Source organism: Rhinopithecus bieti, unplaced genomic scaffold (genome assembly GCF_001698545.2).
Source record: "Rhinopithecus bieti isolate Rb0 unplaced genomic scaffold, ASM169854v2 scaffold_3763, whole genome shotgun sequence".
Lineage (NCBI taxonomy): Eukaryota > Metazoa > Chordata > Mammalia > Primates > Cercopithecidae > Rhinopithecus > Rhinopithecus bieti.
The window spans coordinates 1,176,253-1,201,552 of record NW_016804379.1 but is presented as its reverse complement, the minus strand read 5'-3'; the positions used below and the strand labels follow the sequence as shown (position 1 = coordinate 1,201,552).

Here is a 25,300-nt window from a genome sequence, read left to right as displayed (position 1 = left end):
AATTGTTTATGCTCTACTTCCTAAACAATGATATATGCCTCTACCTGGGATTTTCAGGAAATAATGCGGATGTCTCAGGAATCTCTGATTTGGACAGGATAAGCTCTTCTTGAGCTAGAAAATAAACAAATGAGTTGTATGGGTCATTGAAACGTTCTCTGTAGTGGAGATATCTGCTGTCTACCCAAGACTCTTGTTCCCTTTATGGAATTGTTGCTGCCCAGACAGAAACCACAATGCCCAGTCGCCATTGCATCTTAGGTGAAGCCACATCATGAGTTCTCACAATAGAATTAGATTAGAAGTAATATATGTCACCTCTAGGCTGAGATGGTTAAGTGTCTTCTCTGCCTTCTCTTTCCACAAGAAAGCAAATAATTCTAAGAACCTGAAGGATAGCGAACCCACAAGTTGGGAGGAGCCTGGGTCCCTTTGCATGCAAAGCCTTTGGTCAATACTTGCATTGGATTATATCATGAGGTGGAAATAAACTATCACTCTCTTGTGTTAAGCCACAGAAATGTTGGGATTTGTGATAGCTAATAACATTATCCTAAGTAATTTATTCTGCAGTAAAAACTATGAATTAAGCCTGAAGAAAGTGACATCAGTTTCCAGTGGAGAAATATAGATAATGAAGTGAAATACCCCAAAAGGTTAACTGAAGGGCAGAGAATCTTAAATTAAAAACCTCAGTCTAAGCAGACTTGAATAGTTTGGAAAATTCCATAATGATCTTAAAACAGAAAACAAATGAGGCTTGTCTAGTCCAGTCATTTCTCCCTTCAGGCACAAGAAAGAATCCCAGAGAGGGGAAGGAACTTGTCTCAGGTCATATAACTGTTAGTGGTGGAGGTAGGACTAGAACTTAGGTTTTCTGGCTCCTAGGCTAATGCATTACTCCATACATCTTATAGATGCAGTTTGAACATCTAAGAAGTTATCACCTTCTTCTGAAAGCCCTCTGGGCCCTTGCCCCCATAGGTAAGTATCCCATAGATAAGTACCCCAACTCCTGTGTGTCCATCAACCCTCTGCAGACCTGTATTATAATCCTTATTGCACTGCATAGAGATCAATTTGGCCACCTCTTCTCCTAGATTACTATTTATTGATTCCTTAGTGACTAGCAGCTGAATATATTGAATTATGACCCTGTCCTGCTAGTTCTCTAAAACTGCTCTTGTTAAAGTTACCTGTGGCCACCATGTTGTCAAATCCAAAGGCTATATCTTTGTCTGCACTTGATTACCTCTAAGCAGCATTTAATACACTCTCTCTTTTCACTCATTCTTTTAGCACACATTGCTTTGTGTGTTATAAGGGAATTGGTTACCCACTTAATTGGCTTCTGTTCTTCTACCAACATTCTAAATGTTGGTAAACCTCAGTTTGGTCCTGGGCTCCATCCTCCATTCACAATTTTTCCCTAGGCAGTTTCATCTGCCCATGACTTTTAATTACACTCATATGCTAATGGCTTTCCATTTTATATATCTAAGCCTTGACATCTACTTTAACTACAGACCCATATATTCAAATACCACCTTGGCAACTGCCACTTGAATGTGTAATAGGTATTTCAAAATTAACATGATTCAAACAGAAACTCTTTAATCTCTCCTCCAGAAACTTATACCCATTTACAACTTTTCCTATCTTAGTAAGCATCACTGCCATATATCCATTTTCTCAAGGCAAAAACCTGCACAAGATCCTTGATTATTTTCTTTCTCTTATCCCCATCCCTACTCAGTCCATCAGAAAGTCCCATTGACCATACCCAAAAACATATCTGAATTCATCGTCTTCTGTCCATCTTCACTACAGCACCATCCCAGTCCACCACCAAAATTTTACCTGGACAACTGCAAAAAACTAATCTCCCTTCTATTCCTATCCTTTTCAATCTTTTTCTGTAGAGAAGGCAGTACCGTTTAAAAAGCATGATTCAGATCTCTGTGGCAGGAACTGCTGGTTTCCCATCTCTATCTCCATTGTCCCTTTTCTCATTAGTAGTAGAATTCAATGTTATTCAGGACAGCGAAATTCTTCAGCTTCCCTTGCAACTGGATATAGTCATGTGAGTAGGTTCTGATCAATGGGATGTAAGAGGAAATACTGGGTAGGACTTTTAGAAGATCCTTTAAAAGGGAGGGGACATCCTTTCATGTTTTGGCTTCTTTCTCCTTCTAGCATTAAATGTGCTGGCTGGAGCCTCAGCAGCTGTTTTGGACCAAGGTCCCTGATGATCATGAAGCCTCCATACTAGTCCCAGTGATGAGGCAAGCCTTTTACATGAGAAATACATAAATATAATACATTTGATAATAAATAAATTTAAGCCACATTAGCAAGGTCCTTATTATATGCAGCCAATACTCATTCTAACTGATATATTTCCAATGTGTTCCAATTCACTTAGACTGAAATTTAGACTATTTATCAAAGTCTACAAGGCCCCTTGAAGATTTTATTGCTTAATCTCTTCATTGTCTGTCAGCTGCCATTAAAATTCAAATTTATGAGAATAGACATGTCTATCATTAATAATAAAATAAAAATTAATAATAAATGTCTATCATTTTTCACTACTATGGTCCAAAATCTAGGTCACTTCCTGGCACAGGGTAGACACTTAATAAATGTTTGTTGCATACATGCAGGTTTGTTGAAAATAAGTCAATTAGGCCGGGCGCGGTGGCTCAAGCCTGTAATCCCAGCACTTTGGGAGGCCGGGGAGACGGGCGGGAATCACGAGGCTCAGGAGTTCGAGATATTCCTTGACTAACACGGTGAAAACCCCCGGTCTCTTTACTAAAAAATACAAAAAGACTAGCCAAGGCGGACGCCAGGGTGGCGGCGTGGCCTGTAGGTCCCAGGCTACTCAGGGAGGGGCTGAGGGGCAGGGCAGAATGGCGTAAACCCGGAAGGGGCGGAGCTTGCATTGCAGCGAGCTGAGATCCGGCCATTGCAGTCCAGCCGGGCGACAGAGCGAGACTCCGCCTCAAAAAAAAAAAAAAAAAAAAAATTAATGGTGGCCAGGCACAGTGGCTCATCCCTATAATCCCAACACTTCAACACTTTGGGAGGCTGAGGTGGGAGGATCATTTGAGTCCAGGAGCTTGAGACCAGCTTGGGCAACATGGCAAGACCTGTCTACAAAAAAAAAAAGAAGAAGAAGAAGAAAAAATTAGCAGCATGTGGTGTTATGTGCCTGTAGTCCCACCTACTTGGGAGTCTGAGGTTGGAGGATGGCTTGAGCCTGGAAGTTTGAAGCTGCAGTAAGCCCAGATCACGCCACTACATTCCAGCCTGGGCAACAGAGCAAGACCCGTTCTCAAAATAAATAAATAAATAAATTGTAATAGTGATAGAATGGAATGCGAAGATCGGATAGATAAAGCAAACAGAGTCAGGGCATACAAGGTATGCTCTTTGTCATTGTGTCATTTATTACTTGGGTGAATCATATCATTATTATTATTATTACTATTTTTTTTGATGGAGTTTCACTCTGTTGTCTAGTCTGGAGCGCAGTGGTGCGATCTTGGCTCACTGCAACCTCTGCCTCCTGGGTTCAAGTGATTTTCGTGCCTCAGCCTCCCTACTAGCTGGGATTACAGGCCTGCACCACCACACCTGGCTAATTTTATATTTTCTTTTCTTTTCTTTTCTTTTCTTTTTTATTGAGATGGAGTCTCATTCTGTCACCCAGGCTGGACTGCAGTGGCACGATCTCAGCTCACTGCAACTTCCGCCTCCCAGGTTCAAGTGATTCTCCTGCCTCAGCCTCTCAAGTAGCTGGGACTACAGGTGTGTGCCACCATGCCTGGCTAATTTTTTGTATTTTTAGTGGAGATGGGGTTTCACCGTGTTAGCCAGGATGGTCTCGATCTCCTGACCTCGTGATCCCCCCACCTCGGCCTCCCAAGGTGCTGCGATTACAGGCATGAGCCTCTGTGCCCAACCAGAATCGTATTATTTTTGATTCTCATTTTTTTCATTTACAAAGGAGATGCTGTATTAAGAGTTTCCTACTACAAGGAGAATCTGTAAAAATCAAAAGAAAAAAGATACAAAATGCCTGTAGGTTCTCAATAGAAAAGAGAAAAGCAAAGATATCACCTGCCCACCTTAGGGTTTCAAATAACTAAAAATAAGACTTTAGGTTCAAGATGTCAGACTACCTCTTGGGTTTATCTTCTGTCTCCCCAGGTTCAGGACATTTAGCTAACTAAGTGAGAATAAAATGATTTTTTTGTTTTTTTTTTTGAGACAGGGCCTTGCTCTGTTGCTCAGGCTGGAGTGCAGTGGCACAATCACAGCTCGCTGCATCCTCAACCTCCCTGGCTCAAGGGATCTTCCCACATCACCCTGCTGAGTAGCTGGGGCTACAGGCGCCTGCCACCACACCCAGCTAATTTTTTGTATTTTTTGTGGAGGGGGGTTTCATCATGCTTCTCAGGCTGGTCTTGAACTCTTGAGCTCAAGCAATCCACCTGTCTCAGCCTCCCAAAATGCTGGGATTACAGGTGAGCCACTGTGCCTGGTAAGAATAAAATGATCTCTGAAAGTATAAATTCCACATGTATAGAATGGAAGGGCCACGCTCCTGTCTTAGGGTCACCGCACTAGCTACCCATCTGCCTAGAACAGTCTTCCTCAGCCACTCACACAGCAAAATCCCTCACTTCCTCTGTCTTTACATGAATCTTGCTTTGCAGTGAAGGCACCCAAATGACTCTGCGCTCCTTATCTCCCTTGTCCTACCCAACATTCTTTTCTGTTTTTCTCTATGATTTATCACTTATACTATATGCTTTCCTTTTTTTTTTTTTTTTTTTTAAGAGTTGGGGGTCTTGCTCTGTCACCCAAGCTGGCGTATGGTAGAGTGAACATGGCTTACTGCAGTCTCAAACTTTTGGCCTCAAGCAATACTACTGAGTAGCTGGGACTACAGGCAAAAGCCATCACACCTGGCTAATTTTTTTTGAAGAGATGGGGGTCTTGCTTTCCTGCCCAGGCTGGTCTTGAACCCTTGGCCTCAAGCCTCCAAAGCCACTGGGATTATAGGCATGAGCCATTGCACCCAGAAATTTACTTCTTTATTATGTTTTTGTTCTCCACTGTCTACTTTCCCCCAACAGAATGCTGGTTTGTTCACCGATGCAAAACACTGATGCTGTTTTGTTCAGATGCCTAGAGCAGTAAGCAGTGCCTGGCACATAGTAGGAACCCAATAAATAATTGTGGAATGAGTAAATGAAATGCTGAATGAAAGTTCAACATATCTGTAGAAGATAAAGGAGTGAGAAGAGTAGTCATTGATGAAATAGGTGGAAGAAGCTGAAGGACAGCACCCAGGAGGGTAAACCGTTGGAATGAATCAAGACTTAGAAAATAACAGTTCTTAAGAAGGACATGAGGATCAAAAGAGAATTGAAAGGGAACCAGCTACCAGCTTCCTCCCTATCTGATTCACACGTAATGCAGTGGCCCTGAATCTCCTCCAATTATGTCTTTTTTTCCCTTTTGGGGAGAGCAGCGGCCATGATCACGGCTCACTGTATCCTTGAACTCCTGGGCTCAAGAGATCCTCCCACCTCAACTTCCTGAGAAACTGGGACTATAGATGTGCACAACCATGCCTGGCTAATTTTCTTATTTTTAGTTTTTTGTAGAAACAGAGTCTCAGTTTGTTGTCCAGGCTGGTCTTGAACTCCTGGCTTCCAGTGATCCTTCCACCCCAGCTTCCCAAAGTGCTGGGATTACAAGCGTGAGCCACCATACTTGGTCCCAATTATGTCCTTGACTAGTATTGCCTAAAGGTTATACTGCACACTTTGGGAGATTCAGGGATAATGGATAGATAGAGTATCTATCTGTCTAGGATAGATGGAAGCAGGATGTTTTAAGGAAGACATTGCAAAAAAAAAAGTTTCCTAGTAACTCTAGGAAAAGTAAACATTTGTTAAGAAATCTATTCACTGTAAATTACTTGATTTGTAATGGACAACATTTACATAGTCTTAATAATGTAAACACTTCACTGACTTGTCTAATGCCAGTTATATGACAATATAAGGGAGAGGGGCCGAGGAGTGGTGTAACAGAGTTAAATCCTCATCTGCCATAGCCAGAAAACAGATGTCAGAATTTGATTTTTTTAAAAATCAATAAAAGCAATATTAATATACCATTTAGTATATGGAGGTAATGACTAGAAAGAATAGCTAAATTAAAAATGTTTGCCCCTGACTGGAACTACTGAAGGTGTGTGCGATGGTGGGCCATGGGATTACTGTTTTTTGATACAACATTTAGGGAATTTACAAAGTCTCTAAAGTTTGCCTAGTCGATAGCCTTCTGAACAGGTGAAATATTCTGATAGGAGAAATAGTAGAGCGGTGGCCTTACTCAGATGGAGGTGCTGATGGAAGGGCTACCAGCAGACATTATTCAGAGACATTTGGTCACATATGCTCCAGAACTGAACTTCCAGTTGATTGGAAAATCTGCAAATAACTGAAATTGTTTGCTTTGATGACAACAGTCAGCCTGCTAAAGGCCAGCTGCTCAAACTGACCTGTCTTCTAGCTGTCAGCATATTTTAGCTTATTTTATCCCCCAAAATAAAACATCAATCTACCAAAAAATACATCTATGTATATGTATGTGCGTGTATGTGTGTGTGTATATGTATGACTCACTGACCCCACACAGTCGAATATTCTTCTTTTCCCTTTCCCTCATCTCTTTCCATCATTTCATCTCCTACTGATACTTTCATTGGTTCTTTGAGTAGGGCCCTGTGTGGGATCCTTCACTAAAGCTTCCTGAATTCAGGCAGCACATCTTCTCAGTGCTCCACAGTCTGCCCCCCTTACCCCTGTCTCATTCTAGCAGTCCACACCCAAGGGTCTTCTCACCCTCCCAAGGGCACTCTGGGAAGAACTTAAAATGGTTCCAGTCCTGCTGTTTCTCCCAGGTGGGTTTTATCTGATCCATGAGAAACCCTCACACATCCTTTCCCACAGTCTGGGATGGCAGCTTGATCCCAATGCAGCCACAGGCCACTTCAGCCTTCTTAGGCAGGAGGCAGGCCCCAGTGTTCTATGCCCTCTGATTCTAAGGAAGGCACTTCACTAGGCTTGAGGTGATGAAGTAAACAACCCACTTGAGGAGGGCACACAGCACCTCATCAGTTCTCACCAAAGAGAGCTCTTCACAAATCCTGGCCCTCTATACACTCTTCCTCATTTCTATGTCTTACATCTGGGCAAGGGATCCAAGATTATAATTGATTCTCAGCTATTTCCTTTGTAAATTCTGTATATCCACTGCCTCAGTTTGAATTGCAGCATTCATTGTATCTTGGTGCTCTGGCACAAATTTCAATTTCAACATCGTGTTACACACATACCATTTTTGTGATGATAATAATAATATTACCAATTTTGTAAAAATATAACAGACGAGAGAGAATTTAATACATGCTACTAATAGAACTAAACTCAGGTAGGTGTACATTCCCCTGACATCTTCCCTGCCCCAGTGACGGTGAGACTACTGCTGAAGTCTTATCCTCTTTGTACTCAAGTTCTCAGAGGACTAGAAATCTTCATAGTCCAGATCCTAAAGCTCTGAACTTACAGCCTGATTCCTGCCTTCCAAAAAGGGAGATGGACTAGTGTGAGTGCAGTTTCAACAACATGCTTGTCCCACTGTGCAAAGCTGCAATTTTCTCACTCTCTTGATTTCTACTTCATGCGGTGTCTGTGAACTTCCTATTTTCTGGCAAGTATTACCTAAAAGTCCAACCCCACATTTGGGGGAGCTCAGGTATAATGAGCAGATGATGAACTTAGGAATTAGACTGATGGCAGATTGAATAAAGCCTGTCACTCATTCTGTGGTATTGGGTAAGTTACTTAAGCTTCCAGAACCACAATTTAAAAAATCTATACAATGAAAATAACCCTCATCAACCTTAAAGGGTTAATACGAGGATCCACTGAGAATGCACGTGAAATAGAGAACGAATGAGAAAAAAAATTTTATTTTGCACCTGCTATGTGCTAGGCACTTTAGATACATTTCTTCCTGATTTTTAATATCCTTATAATATAGGAGTCCTCTACTTGTAGCCTCTGATTTCCCAACCAGATTTAGCCATAATCACCAAGGTCCTCTGACTAGGGTAGACAGCCCATGAGGAGCTCCCTGGCCACCATGAATGGGGGCTAGAATTGGTGTTGTAGCTCTATGTCTGACACCCATCATGCCCGCAGTGACTGAGTCTTTGGGTCCTTACATTCCTCAAATCCTCTCAGATCACATAGCTGATTGGTGTTATTGGTTTGTAACTTTTAAAATTTGCTTCTCAGATGGTCTTGAATTCCTGCCCTGAAACCAAGCCCTCTTTTCTGGAGCCCTGATCTGCTTAGCCCTGGCTAATTCTCTCTCAATCATATTCTTGTCCCACTGGAACCTGTTTCAAACTAGACCAACAAAGCAATAATATTCTTATCTGCCAAGAAACACCATGTCATCATGTCAGATTGTACCCCCCTTTGGATTCCATCCTTTGGTGTCAATTAAGTGGGATATTTTAGTTTGAGTTCTGGTCACACCCCATTTTGCCAGAGCCCCATCCCTAAACCATCCCTGACAGTTATAGTGAGATTGGTTCACCAGACTCAATACAGGTACATTCCCTTACTCTTCTCTTCACCATTGGCCTAGGCTGCTGAAGTCTCATCATTCTTTGTGCCCAAGCCGCTTATGGGACTTGGAGTCCTCAAGGTCCACACCCACTCCTTCTAGATCTTAGTCTCTAGATTTCCCACGAACAGTTAGGATAATTTAAAAATGAGGTAGGTTACTTTTAAATCCATGAGACGTAGCCATCTTTTTAATGGCATCCATGTCTAAAGTGTTGAGCCGAATATTCACTGTGAAGTGATGATAGGGAATGAAGTCCCTGCTTCGGCAGTGGTCACACCTGTGGGCATCTTCTTCTAAAAAGCGGGCACATTTCAAGTGCATGGCTTTTCTCTGGTCCTTGAGCCACAGCTCGTAGGCTGTTTTCTGCATCATAGGGCTGCAGAATCGAATCCTGTGGCACTCGATCACCTCATTCTCCAGTTCACGAAGCTCTTCCTCTTCACCGTGATCTGGAGAGAGCAAAAAGGGTTTTTTCAGCCAGGCAGTAGGCAACAGATCAGCCCCTTCTACCTAACACAGGTCAATTATTTGATCTAGATGGGTCCTTAAGAGGAAGCTGAGTCACTCCAGGTGCTACTCACCCATCCCTTCACTGGGCTTCAGAGACAAGGAGCGATAGTGCACCTCAAATGAGGTATCGTTCTGTTTCAGGGCACTTTGAAGCTCCTTGCCATTCCGGAAACAATAAAAAATGTTAGATTCCACTAGGGTTGCGAGGGCCTTGATCATCATCTTCATATTCCAACAGGGAAGAATCTCAAACAACAACTGGGTGGTGAAGGTCAGGCCAATGATGGCAGCACATCTCACCAGCATTTGGTGGGAAAGGCTCATTCTATCCAGCTGGATCAGACAGATTTCTGCAGGTAGAAGGCCACACAGTAGAAAACTAGTTATTTGTCTTTATCAAATATGCTGTATTTGATACAACCATCCTGCTCAACAGTTCTTGTTGAAAGAAACTCAGTCAAGCTGTCAAAAGAAGTATTTGTTTAGTACCTAATTTGTGGATAGCACTTGTGCTGAGAGTACTAAAGATGCAGGCTTATGGCCTGGAAAGACACATGGCACAATGACCTGACAAAATTAAGATGGATTTCATGGTGTTCTGATTTTGTGCTAAAGTGTGACAAGCGTGTGTGAGGAGAGGAGAGGACGTTGTAATCACTATTGTCAGAAGGAGCAGGCCCTGCCATTCCTGTGCTTTGTTGACTTCCTCAGCTAGTCCTTCTGTATCTTCTTCTCTGGCTCCCTTTCTGCTGGAAATTTTTCTCTCTATCTGCCCTGGAAATTTATGTCTTTTCATGACATACATTATCATCTCTGTGTCATGGCCAAGTGTCAGAGAGTTCACAGCTCCTATCCCAATGTTTCATCTAAGCTTGAATATCGTAGCTCACGTGGCTTTCTGGACATTTTGACCAGGATATCCTTCTGTTAGGGACAAAATTAGAACTTCTCAACTTGCCCAAAAAACACAGTAGAAACTAAGCTAGTCTTTTTTTTTTTTTTCCCGTCTCGTTCTTGTTGCCCAAGCTGGAGTGCAATGGCGCGATCTCGGCTCACTGCAACCTCCGCCTCCCAGGTTCAAGCAATTCTCCTGCCTCAGTCTCCCAAGTAGCTGGGATTACATGCGTGCGCCACCATGCCAGGCTAATTTTTTTTTTTGTATTTTTAGTAGAGATGGGGTTTCTCCATGTTGGTCAGGCTGGTCTCTTGAACTCCTGACCTCAAGTGATCCGCCCGCCTCAGCCTCCCAAAGTGCTGGGATTACAGGAGTTAGCCACCGCACCTGGCCAATAATATGTCTTTCATATAAACTCTTGTTTGTCATTTATTTATCGTAAAAGTGGATGGCAGGAAGTATCTCAGTATTAGATTTTCTCCCTCATGATTTGGTTTCTGTTTAATTGAAAATGTACAATATTTCATTCTTTTATGCAGATCCCAGAATATACACAGGTGGAAAGATGGCTCTTAATTAGGAGAAAAGCCAAGCCTACCCTGGAGCCTTCTCACTGCTTCAGGCAGTATAGAGCAAACAGACAAACAACCTGTGTTGCTGTTTTCTTTTTTGTTTTAAAACAGACATCCTAGGGAAAACCAAAGTGAAGTTTAGGGACTAGAAAATAAATACCAGGTCAGATTTTCTTTTCCGTCTTTTCTTTTCTTTTCTTTTTCTTTTGGGATGGAGTCTCACTCTGTTACCCAGGCTGGAGTGCAGTGGCTCACTGCAACCTCCACCTCCCGGGTTCAAGCAATTCTCCTGCCTCAGCTTCCCAAGTAGCTGGGATTACAGGTGTGTGCCTGGCTAATTTTTTTGTATTTTTAGTAGAGACGGGGTTTCACCATGTTGGCCAGGCTGGTCTCGAACTCCTGACCTTGTGATCTGCCCGCCTCAGCCTCCCAAAGTCCTGGGATTATAGGCGTGAGCCACTGCACCTGGCCAGATTTTCTTACCTTTTAATGATGTTGGAGGTGACAGGTTTTTCAGTCTGACACCACTTGCGAGGTGACAGACTTCACTTTCCTCATCACTTTGGAGAGCAACCATGTTTAACTTCTCTATTGGCTTAACGAAATACTCTACAGGGGTATAAAAGGGAAGAAAAGTTGAGTCATTAGTCTGTCTTATAAGGTCTGATTTTCCAATGAACTTTGAGATGGATCTCATGTGAGGAAGAGTGCGCAGAGATGTATATTGGCTCACTAAATATTCTGGAAACCTTTTTTTTTGTTTTGTTTTGTTTTTTGTTTTTTTGAGACAGAGTCTCTCACTGTCGCCCAGGCTGGAGTGCAGTGGCGTGATCTTGGCTCACTGCAACCTCTGCCTCCCAGGTTCAAGAGATTCTCCTGCCTCAGCCTCCCAAGTAGCTGGGATTACAGCCGCCCACCACTATGCCTGGCTAATTTTTGTAGACATGGGGTTTCACCATGTTGGCCAGGCTGGTCTCAAACTCCTGACCTCAAGTGATCCGCCTGCCTCCGCCTCCCAAAGTACTGGGATTACAGGTATGAGCCACACTGCACGAGGCCGCTGGAAACCTTGTTCTAAGTAAAACTGATTAATGAAAATCTAGATGTACTCAAAAATGTTTTGTCTCCCTCTGTCAACCCTGCCCAACCAAAGGAACTGGCACTATTGGTGTCTTCCATAGGATATAAGGCTTTACAAACATTTGATTCCCAGTCATTATCAGAATGTATTACAGTATACAGAAACATATATTTGTATGTATACATTCACATACCCACACTCAGATACAAAGACATTCTCTGAGGCACTGTACTCTAATTAGGACATGGCTACATCAGAAAGAGATTTTTTTTTTTTTTTTTTTTTTTTGAGACGGAGTCTTGCTCTGCCGCCCAGGCTGGAGTGTAGTGGCCGGATCTCAGCTCGCTGCAAGCTCCGCCTCCCGGGTTTATGCCATTCTCCTGCCTCAGCCTCCCGAGTAGCTGGGACTACAGGCGCCCGCCTCGTCGCTTGGCTAGGGTTTTTTTTTTTTGTATTTTTTAGTAGAGACGGGGTTTCACCGTATTAGCCAGGATGGTCTCGATCTTCTGACCTCATGATCCACCCGTCTCGGCCTCCCAAAGTGCTGGGATTACAGGCTTGAGCCACCGCGCCCGGCCAGAAAGAGGTATTTTAATTGGTGAAGTTTGAATAGTAAATGTGCCTAGTAATTTGGTTTCCTAGTACTCCAAAATGCATTATTTTTCTGTCCCTTCAGCCATTCATGCAGTCCTTGATAGCTGCAAGACTATGCTCGGTGAGGTGAAAATAGGAAGGTGAATAAAACCAAGTTCCTTATTTCCTAGAGCTCTAAGTCATGTACGCAAAGAGCTGGACTGCCAGGCAGTAAATGAGTGCCATGTGACTGGACACAAACAGTAAGCACCAGAGTTCACATCAATACAGGACATATTTATTAAGGACTTTCTGTGCATCATATCCAGTGAAGGCTACAAATGTGAATAACACATGCTTCTGGCCCCCAAGGGGCTTAAAAATCTATGGAGACAGATATATAAGTAACCAATTATAACACCAGGATGAGTGACTTAAGAGCTAAAGAGCAAAGAGTAGCATGTTGTGGGAACAGAAAACAACAATTAAATCAGACTTGGTGGATTCAGAAAGGCTTGATAGAGGAGGAAGTACTTTGATTGATCCTTGAAGGATTAAGAGATATTCTTTTTTTTTTTTTTTTTTTTTTTTTTTTTTTTTGAGACGGAGTCTCGCTCTGTCGCCCGGGCTGGAGTGCAGTGGCCAGATCTCAGCTCACTGCAAGCTCCGCCTCCTGGGTTTACGCCATTCTCCTGCCTCAGCCTCCCAAGTAGCTGGGACTACAGGCGCCCGCCACCTCGCCCGGCTAGTTTTTTGTATTTTTTAGTAGAGACGGGGGTTTCACCATGTTAGCCAGGATGGTCTCGATCTCCTGACCTCGTGATCCGCCCGTCTCGGCCTCCCAAAGTGCTGGGATTACAGGCTTGAGCCACCGCGCCCGGCCGGATGAAGAGATATTCTAAGCAGAAAGTGGAGGAGAGGCCAATGCAAAGGCACGGGAACCTCAGAGTACTTAGTGAGTTAGGGGAATGAAGCGGCCCAGCATGGCTAAAGTGCAGGGGCTGGAATGCTAAAGTGCTATGTGGGAGACGTGGAGACGTGTTCAGAGAGCTAGTTTGGGAGCACAGCATGGAGGGCATTAAACACCATAATATGAAGACTGGACTTTATAGACAAGAGGGAAAGATCACAGATTTCTGAAGAGGAGATAGTAGTAATCCAACCAGTTATATTTAGGAAGGTAGCACTGGAAGCAGCATATGGAAAAGGCGCGAGACCAGGACAGGGAAGACTATGTAAGGAATTACAACAATGCAATGTCAAGAAGTGAGGATGGGGCCGGGCGCGGTGGCTCAAGCCTGTAATCCCAGCACTTTGGGAGGCCGAGACGGGCGGATCACGAGGTCAGGAGATCGAGACCATCCTGGCTAACACGGTGAAACCCCGTCTCTACTAAAAATACAAAAAAAAAAAACTAGCCGGGCGAGGTGGCGGAGCCTGTAGTCCCAGCTACTCGGGAGGCTGAGGCAGGAGAATGGCGTGAACCAGGGAGGCGGAGCTTGCAGTGAGCTGAGATCTGGCCACTGCACTCCAGTCTGGGTGACAGAGTGAGACTCCATCTCAAAAAAAAAAAAAAAGAAGTGAGGATGGATAGAACCAGGTAAGTGGTTCAGCAAGGAGAAAGCAAATCCTAAAGACATGGAGGAAATGGGGCCTAAGCAAGACAGTGATAGAAGTGACAGAGACATGGAGTACAGAAGGAGGGGTGGTTGAGGAGGGAGGATAATGCATGAAGTTTTAGATGTGTTAAGTTTAAGGGAATCTGTGGAATAGTTCAGTGGGCAATTGGAAATATGGGTGTGGAACTAAGGGTGAGGTTAGGGTTCGACACACACACAAAGGCTGAGAAATAGAAGAGTAAATGAAAACAACTGGGGAAAGAGTTGTTTCTAATTCTGGCAAGCTAGCAAAAGGAGAGGGTTAAGGATAGAACTTGAAGAATGTCCCAAGAGGAGTAGACCCAGGGAGAGCCAAGAAGCATCTGATGACTAGTTAGAGAGGGGAACAGGAGGAGTGTGGCGCCAGGGAAGTCAAGGGAGGATAGCATACCAAAAAGGGGGCCGTGTGTGTGTGTGTGGGTGTGTGTATGTATTGGGAGTAGGAGAGTGGGGCTCAAGGGTATGATGTGGTCCATGCTCTTTTATGCTTATTTCCCCTTCCAGGACCTCGCACGGAGACAACCATTCTTTCCATCACTCAACCAGTATTAACCTGATTGCCTCTAGGTGCTAGGAATTTTCCTAGGACTGGGGATTCAGGACAGCACAAGACTCCCTGCCTCATGAAGCTCACATTCTAATGGGAGACAAACATTAAACAATAGATAAATACGTTAATAGGATAATCTCATAATGTAATTCAATTTTGTGAAATAAATAAAAGGGTGATACATAGAATGTACTCCTTACTGAGGTTCACCTGTTGTCAGCCTTTGCCCCATTTACTATATCCTAGGTTCCTTCTATGTGTACATATTTTTCTGAAGCATTTGAATATAAGTCACACACATCACACCCTATACTCCCAAATACTTGAAACTCTGTATTTTCTAAAAATATTGACACTCTTTTGTTTGTTTGTTTTGTTTTTTTGAGACAGGGTCTCACTCCTATTGCCCAGACTGGAGTGGAGAGGCGTGATCATAGCTTGCTGCAGCCTCAACCTCCCTGGCTCAAGCAATTCTCCCACCTCAGCCTCCCAGGTAGCTGGGACTACAGGCGTGCAACACCACACCCTGCTAATTTTTGTATTTTTAGTAGAGATGGGGTTTTGTCATGTTGTCCAGGAAGGTCTCAAACTCCTGGGCTCAAGCGATCTGGCCCCCTCAGACTCCCAAAGAACTGGGATTACAGGTGTGGGCCACTGCACCTGGCCAACACTTTCTTATATAACTAGAGTATAATTATCACCTTCAAGAAACTTAACATTGGTCGGGCTGAGTGGCTCACGCCTGTAATCCCAGCACTTTGGGAGGCCGAGGCGGGTGGATCACGAGTTCAGGAATTCAAGACCAGCCTGGCTAAGGTGGTGAAACCCGGTCTCTACTAAAAATGCAAAAAAAAAAATCAGCCAGGTGTGGTGGCAGTTGCCTGTAATCCCAGATACTCAGGAGGCTGAGACAGAGAATTGTTTGAACCCAGGAGGCGGAGGCTGCAGTGAGCCAAGATCGTGCCACTGCACTCCGGTCTGGGCGACAGAGTGTCTCAAAAAATAAATTTAACATTGATACAATACTTTAGTCTACTGTCCATATCCCAATTTTGTGAATTGACCAAATAATATCCTTTAACATTCTCTTTTCTTCCAGTATAGGATCCAGTCCAGAATTATGTATCATATTTATTTTTTTAATTGAAGTGAAATTCAGCTAACATGCAATTAATTATTTTAAAGTATACAATTCAGCGGCCTGTAGTGCATTCACAATATTGTGTAACCAGAATCTCTCCTTAATTTCAATTTTTAAAAATTAGGACACAAAAGACGCTAAAGGGTTTTAAATAGAGAAGACACCTGATTATGTTTTAAAAAGCTCATAACAGGGCCAGGCACAGTGGCTCACACCTGTAATCCCAGCACTTTGGGAGGCCGAGGCGGGTGGATCATTTGAGGTCAGGAGTTCAAGACCAGCCTGGCCAACATGGCAAAACCCTGTCTCTACTGAAAATACGAAAATTAGCTGGGCACTAGTGGCGCATGCCTGTAATCCCAGCTACTCGGGAGGCTGAGACAGGAGAATTGCTTGAGCCCAGGAGACGGAGATTGCAGTGAGCTGAGATCGCTCCACTGCACTCCAACCTGGGCAACCGAGTGAGACTCTGTCTCAAAAAAAAAAAGCTCATAACAGATACTACATAACATTTATTGAACAAATAAACAAAGTAAACAAATGTATAAAATTCGGAAATAATATTTACTCCGCAGTATTTATATTTACATATCACTTTCCTTTAATCCACTGGCATCTTAATATTATTATAATGGAATTATTTAGTCTAAAATAATGATCATAGCAGTCATTATCGATATAATGATCCATTATCATCTTTAAAACTAATTTGGCCAGAGAAAGTCTTCTCTATTTTTGCATCACAATCATCCAGAAAAAAAAAAAAATTGATATTTTCTTAAAAGCAAGCTTATGTTTCTTGCTCCTTAAAAAAAAAAATTGGAACTTTGCCCTGTTCTCTCAGACAACCTTCTGTCTCATTTCTCCTACAGATGTGCCCTCGGGGGCCACATGGCCCTGCAGTCATGCTATTGAACAAGAAGTGAGAGGCAACAGATGCAGTACAGACTGAAACACGGATAGGGACATCTGAGCATCATTCATTCACCCAGGAGGCAGGGGTTTTTAGGAAGCAAGAGGAATCTTTTTTGTGAAATGTCCCTCACTGTCACCTTTAGGTGGTGATTTTCTATCCTGCTACATAGAGACAGCAGCACCATAAGTCCTTTATTGCACCATATTCACTTCAACATGACACTGATCTCACATCTATATTCTTGTCTTTAAATTCAGTCGCAGAGGAATAAGTTTTGACCCTCTAGGTTTAGTAATATTAATACACGTTGTGCTTATAGCTGTTAAATCATCTTATCACTTAATTGGAGTCACAAAAAAATGAAGAAGCTTCTGATTCCAGGAAGAGAGAGTTGGTATGTTTTTCCCTATTCCTCCTGCTAAATATAATTAAAACCCCTAGACATTATGTGTAAAACAAACAGAAGATGACATTGAAGGTGGAGAGAAGCCAGACCAGCTAGGGACCTTAGGATCCAAGGAAAAACGTGGCAGTGGGTCCCATGGCAGGGCTTTCTTTCTGCCTCACATGTCCGAGACTTAGAGCTGAAGAATCTAGCAACTCAGAAACACCAAGGGAGTGCAAACAAAAAAAGTCCCACTTAAAGCCTGTTCTATCTAGCCTTAATTCTCTACTTTCCAACTTGTATTCTCTGGCCCCCACCCTTCTCCCTGCAATAAAATTATTTTCCGAAAAATTCCAACTGGCCTCCTTCATGCCATCACTTCACATTTCATCCTGGTGTATATCTGTGTAGCACAGGATCTTTGTTGATAACTCACTTCATACTAGAAATTTTACCCCTGGCAAAAAAGGAAAGGTTTTGAAAATAACATCAAAGTGGCCCTTCAGTTCTGGGCCTTAAGATTTTTTCGGGTCCTTTCTTTTTTTCTATTCTTTTTTTTTTTTTTTTTTTGGACAGAGTCTCACTCTGTTGCCCAGGCTGGAGTGCAGTGGTGCAATCTCAGCTCACTGCAACCTCCACCTCCCAGGCTGAAGAGATTCTCCTGCCTCAGCCTCCCGAGTAGCTGGGATTACAGGCGCCCACCACCACACCTGGCTAATTTTTGTATTTTTAGTAGAGATGGGGTTTCACCATGTTGGCCAGGCTGGTCTTGAACTCCTGACCTCAAGTGATCTGCCCGCCTCGGGCTCCAAAAGTGCTGAGATTTAGGCGTGAGCCGCCACGCCCAGCCATGGTTATACACTCTTTAGCCAAGTCCAGTGAGTCCCAGGCAATGTTAAGTTCTCTTACAATCTGGAATGTCAGATCCAATAATTCCTGGCTCGCCAGAACCCTCTGACTCTACAGGAAGTAGCCTGTGGAATAGCCCATTTTTGCTACCTTCTCTGAATGAAGACTTAAGTTAGGCAGAACAGAGTAAGAAAGAACCATCACTGCAGGACTTACTGAACAGGTTATTCCAGGCCCTATTTGTCTTTTCCTCAGACTCCGTTTGTTGGAAAACGAGTACCTTGTGATGTTCCAAGTTTTTAAGCAATTCTTCACAGTAAAATGGAATCCCACAGCTTCCCTCCACCACGTACCTGTAGTGAAAACAAGGCAATCTGTTTACACTGAAGATACAACTTTCAGGAAGGAAAAACATTTAAGTCTTCTCAATCACTTGAAAATAATTTCTTGTCATTCTTCATTTGTTTCTGTTTGTTTTCAATTTTCAGGCATTGCTTTGTTTTCTTTTTATTTCACGTATGTGTGTATACAATAAGTATGCACACACTTTATTTATAGTTTTTAAAACAGACATTGGAAGGATAAACCAAAAACTAATCAAAATGGTTACCTATAGGATAAGGGAGGGAAGCAAGACTAAGGATGTACCTTTTTGGCTTTGGAAAGATATACATGTTCTATATAATTTAAACAGAGAGAAAGGGAGAGAGAGAGAAAGAGAAACAGAGAGAGTGAGTGCCAAATTGGTGCCTGGAGTGATCTTAAATTAGCCTTTGTTCAAGACATCTTTCTTCCAGAAGGAGGGCAACCTCATTGCAGATACTAAGATGGGCTGTAAACAGCCAGCTAAAGAAGAAACATTCCCTATGTTGTTAAGGTGACTGCTGTCAGGACCCAGGAGAGCCGGGCTCCGCGGCTCACACCTGTAATCCCAGCACTTTGGGAGGCCGAGGAGGGCGGATCACCTGAGGTCGGGAGTTCAAGACCAGCCTGATCAACGTGGATAAACCTCATCTCTACTAAATACAAAATTAGCTGGGCGTCATGGGGCATGCCTGCAATCCCAGCTACTCAGGAGGCTGAGGCAGGAGAATTGCTTGAACTTGGGAGGTGAAGGTTGCGGTGAGCGGAGATTGCGCCATTGCACTCCAGCCTGGGCAACAAGAGCGAAACTAGGTCTAAAAAACAAACAAAACCAAAAAACAAACAAAAAAACCCAAAGGAAACCCCAGGAGAGGAACCACTGAAAAGCTCAGAGAGCACTCACCAGTGAGTCAGCTTTCCACATCCACCATAGACAGAGAACACCAATACCAGACCACACCATTGCCAGCCAGGTAAGACCTTGCTTAGTTGCAGGTCATAGTCTTTAACGCTTACCAGTTTGCCTTTCCTGTCACTTGCCCGTAACAATGCTCTTCTTCACTGCAGGTTAAAGTGAGTATACCCATAGCCCCCATGATGAAAGGGAAACAGAGCCTTTCACTAAGCAAAGTTGGAGAAGGCGTAACAGGGAGACAACATGGAAAAGGTGAGCAACATCCATCCTACCAAGCATCATGAATGGCCCCTTCAAAAGGTGGACCAGACCAAGCACAGTGGCTCATGCCTGTAATCCCAGCATTTTGGGAAGCTGAGATGGGAGGATTGCTTGAGCCCAGGAGTTCAAGATCAGCCTGGGCAACACTGTGAGACCCCATCTCTACAGAAATAAAAAATTTACCAGGGGTACACACCTGTAGTTCTGGCTACTCAGAAAGCTGAGGCAGGAGGATGGCTTGAGCCCAGGAGGTCAAGGCTGCAGTGAGCCATGATGGCACCACTACACTCCAGCCTGGGTGACAGAGTGACACCCTATCTCAAAAGAAAACAAAAAAAAAAGAAAAGAAAAAATTTTTTAAAGGTGGGGCCAGGAAAGATACTGAAATAGGCACATCAAGACACATACTAAGAAATCTGATGAAGTCTGGACCGAGGGAATGAATGCAGATGTCAAGAGTTCAGAATAGAAAGAGGTTACTTACAAGTCCAGTTCTTTGGGGATGCAGCTCACATTGAGGTCAAGACAGATCTTGTCGGTGATGTCGTTAGGCTGTACTGCACCAACGGTGATGTAGGTGGTGTTCCTGTTCTTCATTATGGCACTGGCAGCTGCACAGGGAATGTCAACAAAGGGACACAGGGACATAATGATGAAGATAGGAACAGTCTGGATAAGCTTCTCCATAAATCTCCAGGAGGTCGAATCCATAAACTGGGCCTCATGAATGATAAAAATAATCCATTCCTCTTTCACTGTCTGGACAAGATACAGAAAGAGAAAGAGAAACACTATAGGATGTCAGGTTTTTTTTACATACGTATGGGTATGCATATGTATCCATTGAGTTTCCGGGTTTGCTTATGATGCAGCGAAAGAACTAAGTTCAATTTTTTCTTTCCAGTAACTTTGTATTATTTTTTGTTCCATTAACTTAGAATTTGTGGCTATTTGGACAGAGCTGGCTGGAATGGACTCTTCGTCAAATCTTTGTGTAAAGATAGTGCAAATTTGGAGGATAGATGGAGTTTTAGGGGTACCCACAAAAGCCAACTGAAGTGCTCATTACATAAAAATAACTGGTTTGTTAATTCTGAGTCATTTTAATCTATTGAACAATAAAGTTCTCCTGGGGAAATCTACTTGACATTTATTCAACCAACGTATATTCAGCACATGCTTACTGAGCACCCCCTGGGCTAGGTGTTAAACAAAACTAGTCCTCGCCCTGCTGGCAGCTGATGCTATTCTAGTTTGAAATGTGGTATGTGTTACACTTAAAAAACAGATCATGTGTCCCTTTTCTCACATAGACTACCCTTCCCTAAGTAATCTGAATTATTTATTCACTCATCAAGCATTTATTGTGCGTCTATGAGGGTCAGGTGCTGTTCTAGGTACTGGGAATACAGTCTCAAACAAAATATGGAGCCTACGTTTTAGTGTCAACCACTTATGTAACAGGCTCTGCCTTACCACTGTGTAAGGTGTCACAATGGAGAAAACCCACTCCCCAATTCTCACTGCTCCAGACTGCTAATGGCTGCTTTTTGTTTCCCTCTGAGAAGAGACTGAGTTAACCCATTCTTTCTCTTTGTGCTTGACAGTCATTATAAAGTGTTACAACCTGCCATGTTCACATATACGTAAGTCTACTCCTACAGCCCCATTCTGTCACCGAATACTTAGCCCTTTGCCTAGCCCTGAGAACAGTTTAATGAGGAGGTAAGCACTACATTGTTTTGATTTTGACTGGTATCTTTAAAAAGATGGGGAGATAGAAATGTAAGTTTTAATCTAAGGATAGCCTTGTCAATGAATTATTCATAAATCGAAGAGAACAAAGCAGGAACAAAAAAGCATGAATTCAATAATAAAACATTGGCCTGGTTTCTTCCAATTTAAAATGAGGATTGGGTTCTCTCTAATGTGAAAAAAAAGTCAACACTTACATTGTACTTACTATGTTCCAAGTACTGCAGGATACTCTTTACATAATTAACTCATTTAATCCTCACAACATCCATATACAGTGGTACTATTGAATCTATTTACTGAGAAAATTTGGGCACAGAGAGGTTAAGTAACTTGCCCAGGGTCACACAGATAGTTAATGGTCCAAAGACTTGTCAGTACACAATCGAAAACAGCTTTGGTAGCAGTTTCCAAACAAGATTCTGCTTCAGTACCAACTGAAAAGTTTTACAACAAAAGTAAACAACTAGATAGATTCCGAGGCCCAATCCACATCCTACTTTTTCAATCTTTAGAGTTAGAACTCACAAATCCATATTTTTAAAGGAGCTTCTTGTAAATACTTGTGATGCAAACAGTCTAAAGCCTGACATTTAGAAACTACTGATATTGTCTTGCCTATAACCTGAAGTGGAGAAGAAGAAAGCTGTATTATAAATATGATATAATGCCATAAACTTATATCGATCATTTATTATGTACAATTATGAGGCACATTGCTCATCAATAGTGATATAGAAATGTTAAGAGACTCTCTGTTCTTAAGAAGCTTACAGGCTGGGTGCGGTGGCTCACGCATGTAATCCCAGCACTTTGGGAGGCTGAGGTGGGGATCACGAGGTCAGGAATTTGAGAACAGCCTGGCCAACATACTGAAACCCCATTTCTACTAAAAATACAAAAATTAGCTAGGTGTGGTGGTGCGTGCCTGTAGTCCCAGCTAGTCGGGAGGCTAAGGCAGGAGAATCGCTTGAACCTCAGAGGCGGAGGCTGCAGTGAGCCGAGACCGCACCATTGCACTTCAGCCTGGGTGACAGAGCAAGACTCTGTTACAAAAAATAAAATAAAAAAAAAAAAGAGGCTCACGATCTCCTGAGGGGGAAACAGATATATAAGCAATGAATGGCAATATACCATAATAGTATAGAGTGTATAGTATAACTAGACATGTGTTCAAAGCCTTACAGAAGCCTGGTGGAAGAAGAGTTAGTCATGTCTAGTGATCTAGGGAAGTTCTCACCAAAGAGGTGACATTGAAAGATGAGCACCATTTCTCTAGGTTAAAAAGAAATCTTTTGGCTTTTATCTTGTTACCACTGGGACTTATTTCGAGGGTATAAAGTATGGGTTGGTGTGATTTGCATATACTCTGAGAATTATATGAAGGATGAATTGAAGCAGAGAGGTGTGAAGCACAGAGTTTTTTGGAAATCTATGGAAATAGTCCAGGAAAAGATGATTAAGAGCCTGAACTATGGCAATAGGAAGGGAGGACAAGGAGATTCCAGAGACTCTCTAAGGTAAAAATAGTAGGACTTGGCCGTGAGTAAATGTGGGAATGTGGGTGAAAAAGAAGGTAAGGATAACTTTAAATAATACAGAATGGCATAATTTGCTACTAATGAAATCAAGGATCAGGGTCAGGATGAGGAAGAAAGGGCACTATAGTAAAAAAATGAATTTAGCATTAGACACTCAACTCAGCGTGAGTCACTACATCCAAGTGGAATATCTAGAAGGTTCTTAGGAATATGGTTTTAGTTTTTATAAGAGAGGTGGGGACTGAAATATAAATTTGGTGATCAATATATAGCAGACAGTCATGATATTACTGGAAGAGAGAGAGCTAACTCTTGTTGAGTGTTTCTTATGAAAGAGGCACTGTTCTAAGGGTTTCTACATATAATTTAGTCATTTAAACTTACATCCCAGTGAGCTAGGTACTATTATTTTCCTCCATTTGATAGATGATAAAGCAGAAACGTAGAGAGGGTAAGTCACTGCTTGAGGTTGCTCAGGTAGCAAGTGATAGGCCTGGGGGTTCAAACCTCAGTGGTCTGACTACAGAGTCTGCATATGTAACCACTTTGGTACATTATATCTCAACAAAGCATGAAAAAATGAGGGCTGAGAGAGGCCAGACTCCTAGGAGTGATGTTAAGGGACTCTTTTCAAGGCATCTAAATTCTAAACAGACCTTTAGCTTGAGGTTTGGAAGGATGGAGGAGAATGAAGCACTTTAGGATAAAGCCTTCACATATGCAAAAGCCTCTTGCCAATGCGGTCAAACCACCTGGCTTCGTGGTGATTTGCCCAGTTTTCTTCCCCCAACTTCTTTTATTTATTTATTGTTTTGAGACAGAGTCTCACTCTGTCGCCCAGGCTGGAGTGCAGTGGCTCAAAGTCGGCTCACTGCAAGCTCCGCCTCCCGGGATAACGCCATTCTCCTGCCTCAGCCTCCCGAGTAGCTGGGACTACAGGCGCCCGCCACCACGCCCAGCTAATTTTTTGTATTTTTTTAGTAGAGACGGGGTTTCACCGTGTTAGCCAGGATGGTCTTGATCTCCTGACCTCGTGATCCGCCTGCCTCGGCCTCCCAAAGTGCTAGGATTACAGGCGTGAGCCACCGCGCCTGGCCACCCCCAACTTCTTGACCCACAGATGCTCTTACCTGCTCCAAGATCTTCATAAACAACATTTCCAATTGGTTTTGCTTTTTCAAGGTGCTCATCCTGGAAATCTCCCGAGAAATAGGAAACTGTACAAAGAATTATGAGAATATGAAGCATGGGAAAATAACAAAGGGAACTACTGGCTGTACGACTTTGGGCAAAACACTTAACTATTCTGTGTCTTAAAATCCTCATGTGTTAGATAAGTGGTCCCAACCTTTTTGGCTCCAGGGACCAGTTTTGTGGAAAACAGTTTTTCCATGAACTGGGGCAGGGGGGATGATTTTGGGATGATTCAGGTGCATTACATTTATTGTGCACTTTACTTCTATTATTATTACACTGTAATATATGATGAAATAATTATACAACTCACCATAATGTAGATAGAATCAGTGGGAGCCCTGAGCTTGTTTCCTTGCAACTAGATGGTCCCATATGGGGTTGATGGGAGACAGTGACAGATCATCAGGCATTAGATTCTCATAAGGAGCATGCAGCCTAGATCGCTTGCATGCACAGTTCACAATAGGGTTCATGCTCCTATGGGAATCTAATGCTGCTGCTGATCTGACAATAGGAGGAGCTTAGGTGGTAATGTGAGCAATGGGGAGTGGCTATAAATAGAGATGAAGCTTCACTTGCTCACCCACTGGTTACTTCCTGCTGTGTGGTCTGGTTTCTAACAGGCCATGGACTAGTACCAGGGGCTGGGGACCCCTGTGTTAGATAATTCAGGAAAAGACAGGGCACAGTCTCTGCACTGGCATCACTTGTGGGAAAAGAGAGATTTTGTGTCCCAGAGTAGCTAGCACAGCTATGATAGAAAGGTAAGAAAAAAATGAGTCAGCAGGTGGTCATTTGGATTTTTTTGAGTATGGTATTTCAAGATACCTCTAATATGTCAAGAATGTGGATGCACATCCAAAGAGGATTGGGAGCCATTTACTCACTATCTGGATACTCCAGAAATACATACCAAAGAGATGCTGAGTCACAATGCACCAGAGAGGAGTTGCTGTGCCTGCCCATGGTTATTCGTGCAGAAGTATAATACTAGCTAGTTACCTGAACATGGAAAATGTCATTAAGAAGACAGTAGGACTTTTCATCCAACAGTGTCATGACTTTATTTTGAAGGTTGGTCTGTCGTTCTTTATAATGTTTACAGGTGTGCAGGCCTAGGACATTGACCATGAGCATCTGGATGGTATAGAAAGTTTGATGGAAGCTGATCTTAGTCAATGAAATGGCAATGACCCTGTTTGTGAGAAAATCAAGAATCAGAAGAGAGTTTTTAAATATATATTTTTGAAAATAATAAAGGTTAAAGGAAAGTTCTGTCTTCTCATATTCAGCTATAATGATGGAGATTTTCCAAACTATCTGGCAATTGTTCTTTTTTTTTAAAATTTTTTTTAATTTTTTTTTTTTTATTATACTTTAAGTTCTAGGGTACTTGTGCATAACATG

The 25,300-nt window shown here is 42.7% G+C and overlaps 1 protein-coding gene across 9 annotated transcripts in view; it reads right to left on the bottom strand.

Moving 5' to 3' along the window:
* Nucleotides 1-25,300, bottom strand: part of ADCY10 (adenylate cyclase 10) — a 106,101-nt gene that overhangs the window by 30,118 nt on the left and 50,683 nt on the right. For all 9 annotated transcript variants that reach the window (XM_017867588.1, XM_017867591.1, XM_017867589.1 and 6 more), the window contains 8 exons: nt 24,896-25,088; nt 23,827-23,913; nt 19,885-20,159; nt 18,077-18,213; nt 11,191-11,316; nt 9,312-9,590; nt 8,889-9,179; nt 45-114 (listed from right to left, as the gene is read on the bottom strand). In XM_017867588.1, coding sequence (XP_017723077.1) covers nt 45-114; nt 8,889-9,179; nt 9,312-9,590; nt 11,191-11,316; nt 18,077-18,213; nt 19,885-20,159; nt 23,827-23,913; nt 24,896-25,088 — 1,458 coding nt within the window. The remainder of the gene's footprint in view (nt 1-44; nt 115-8,888; nt 9,180-9,311; nt 9,591-11,190; nt 11,317-18,076; nt 18,214-19,884; nt 20,160-23,826; nt 23,914-24,895; nt 25,089-25,300) is intronic.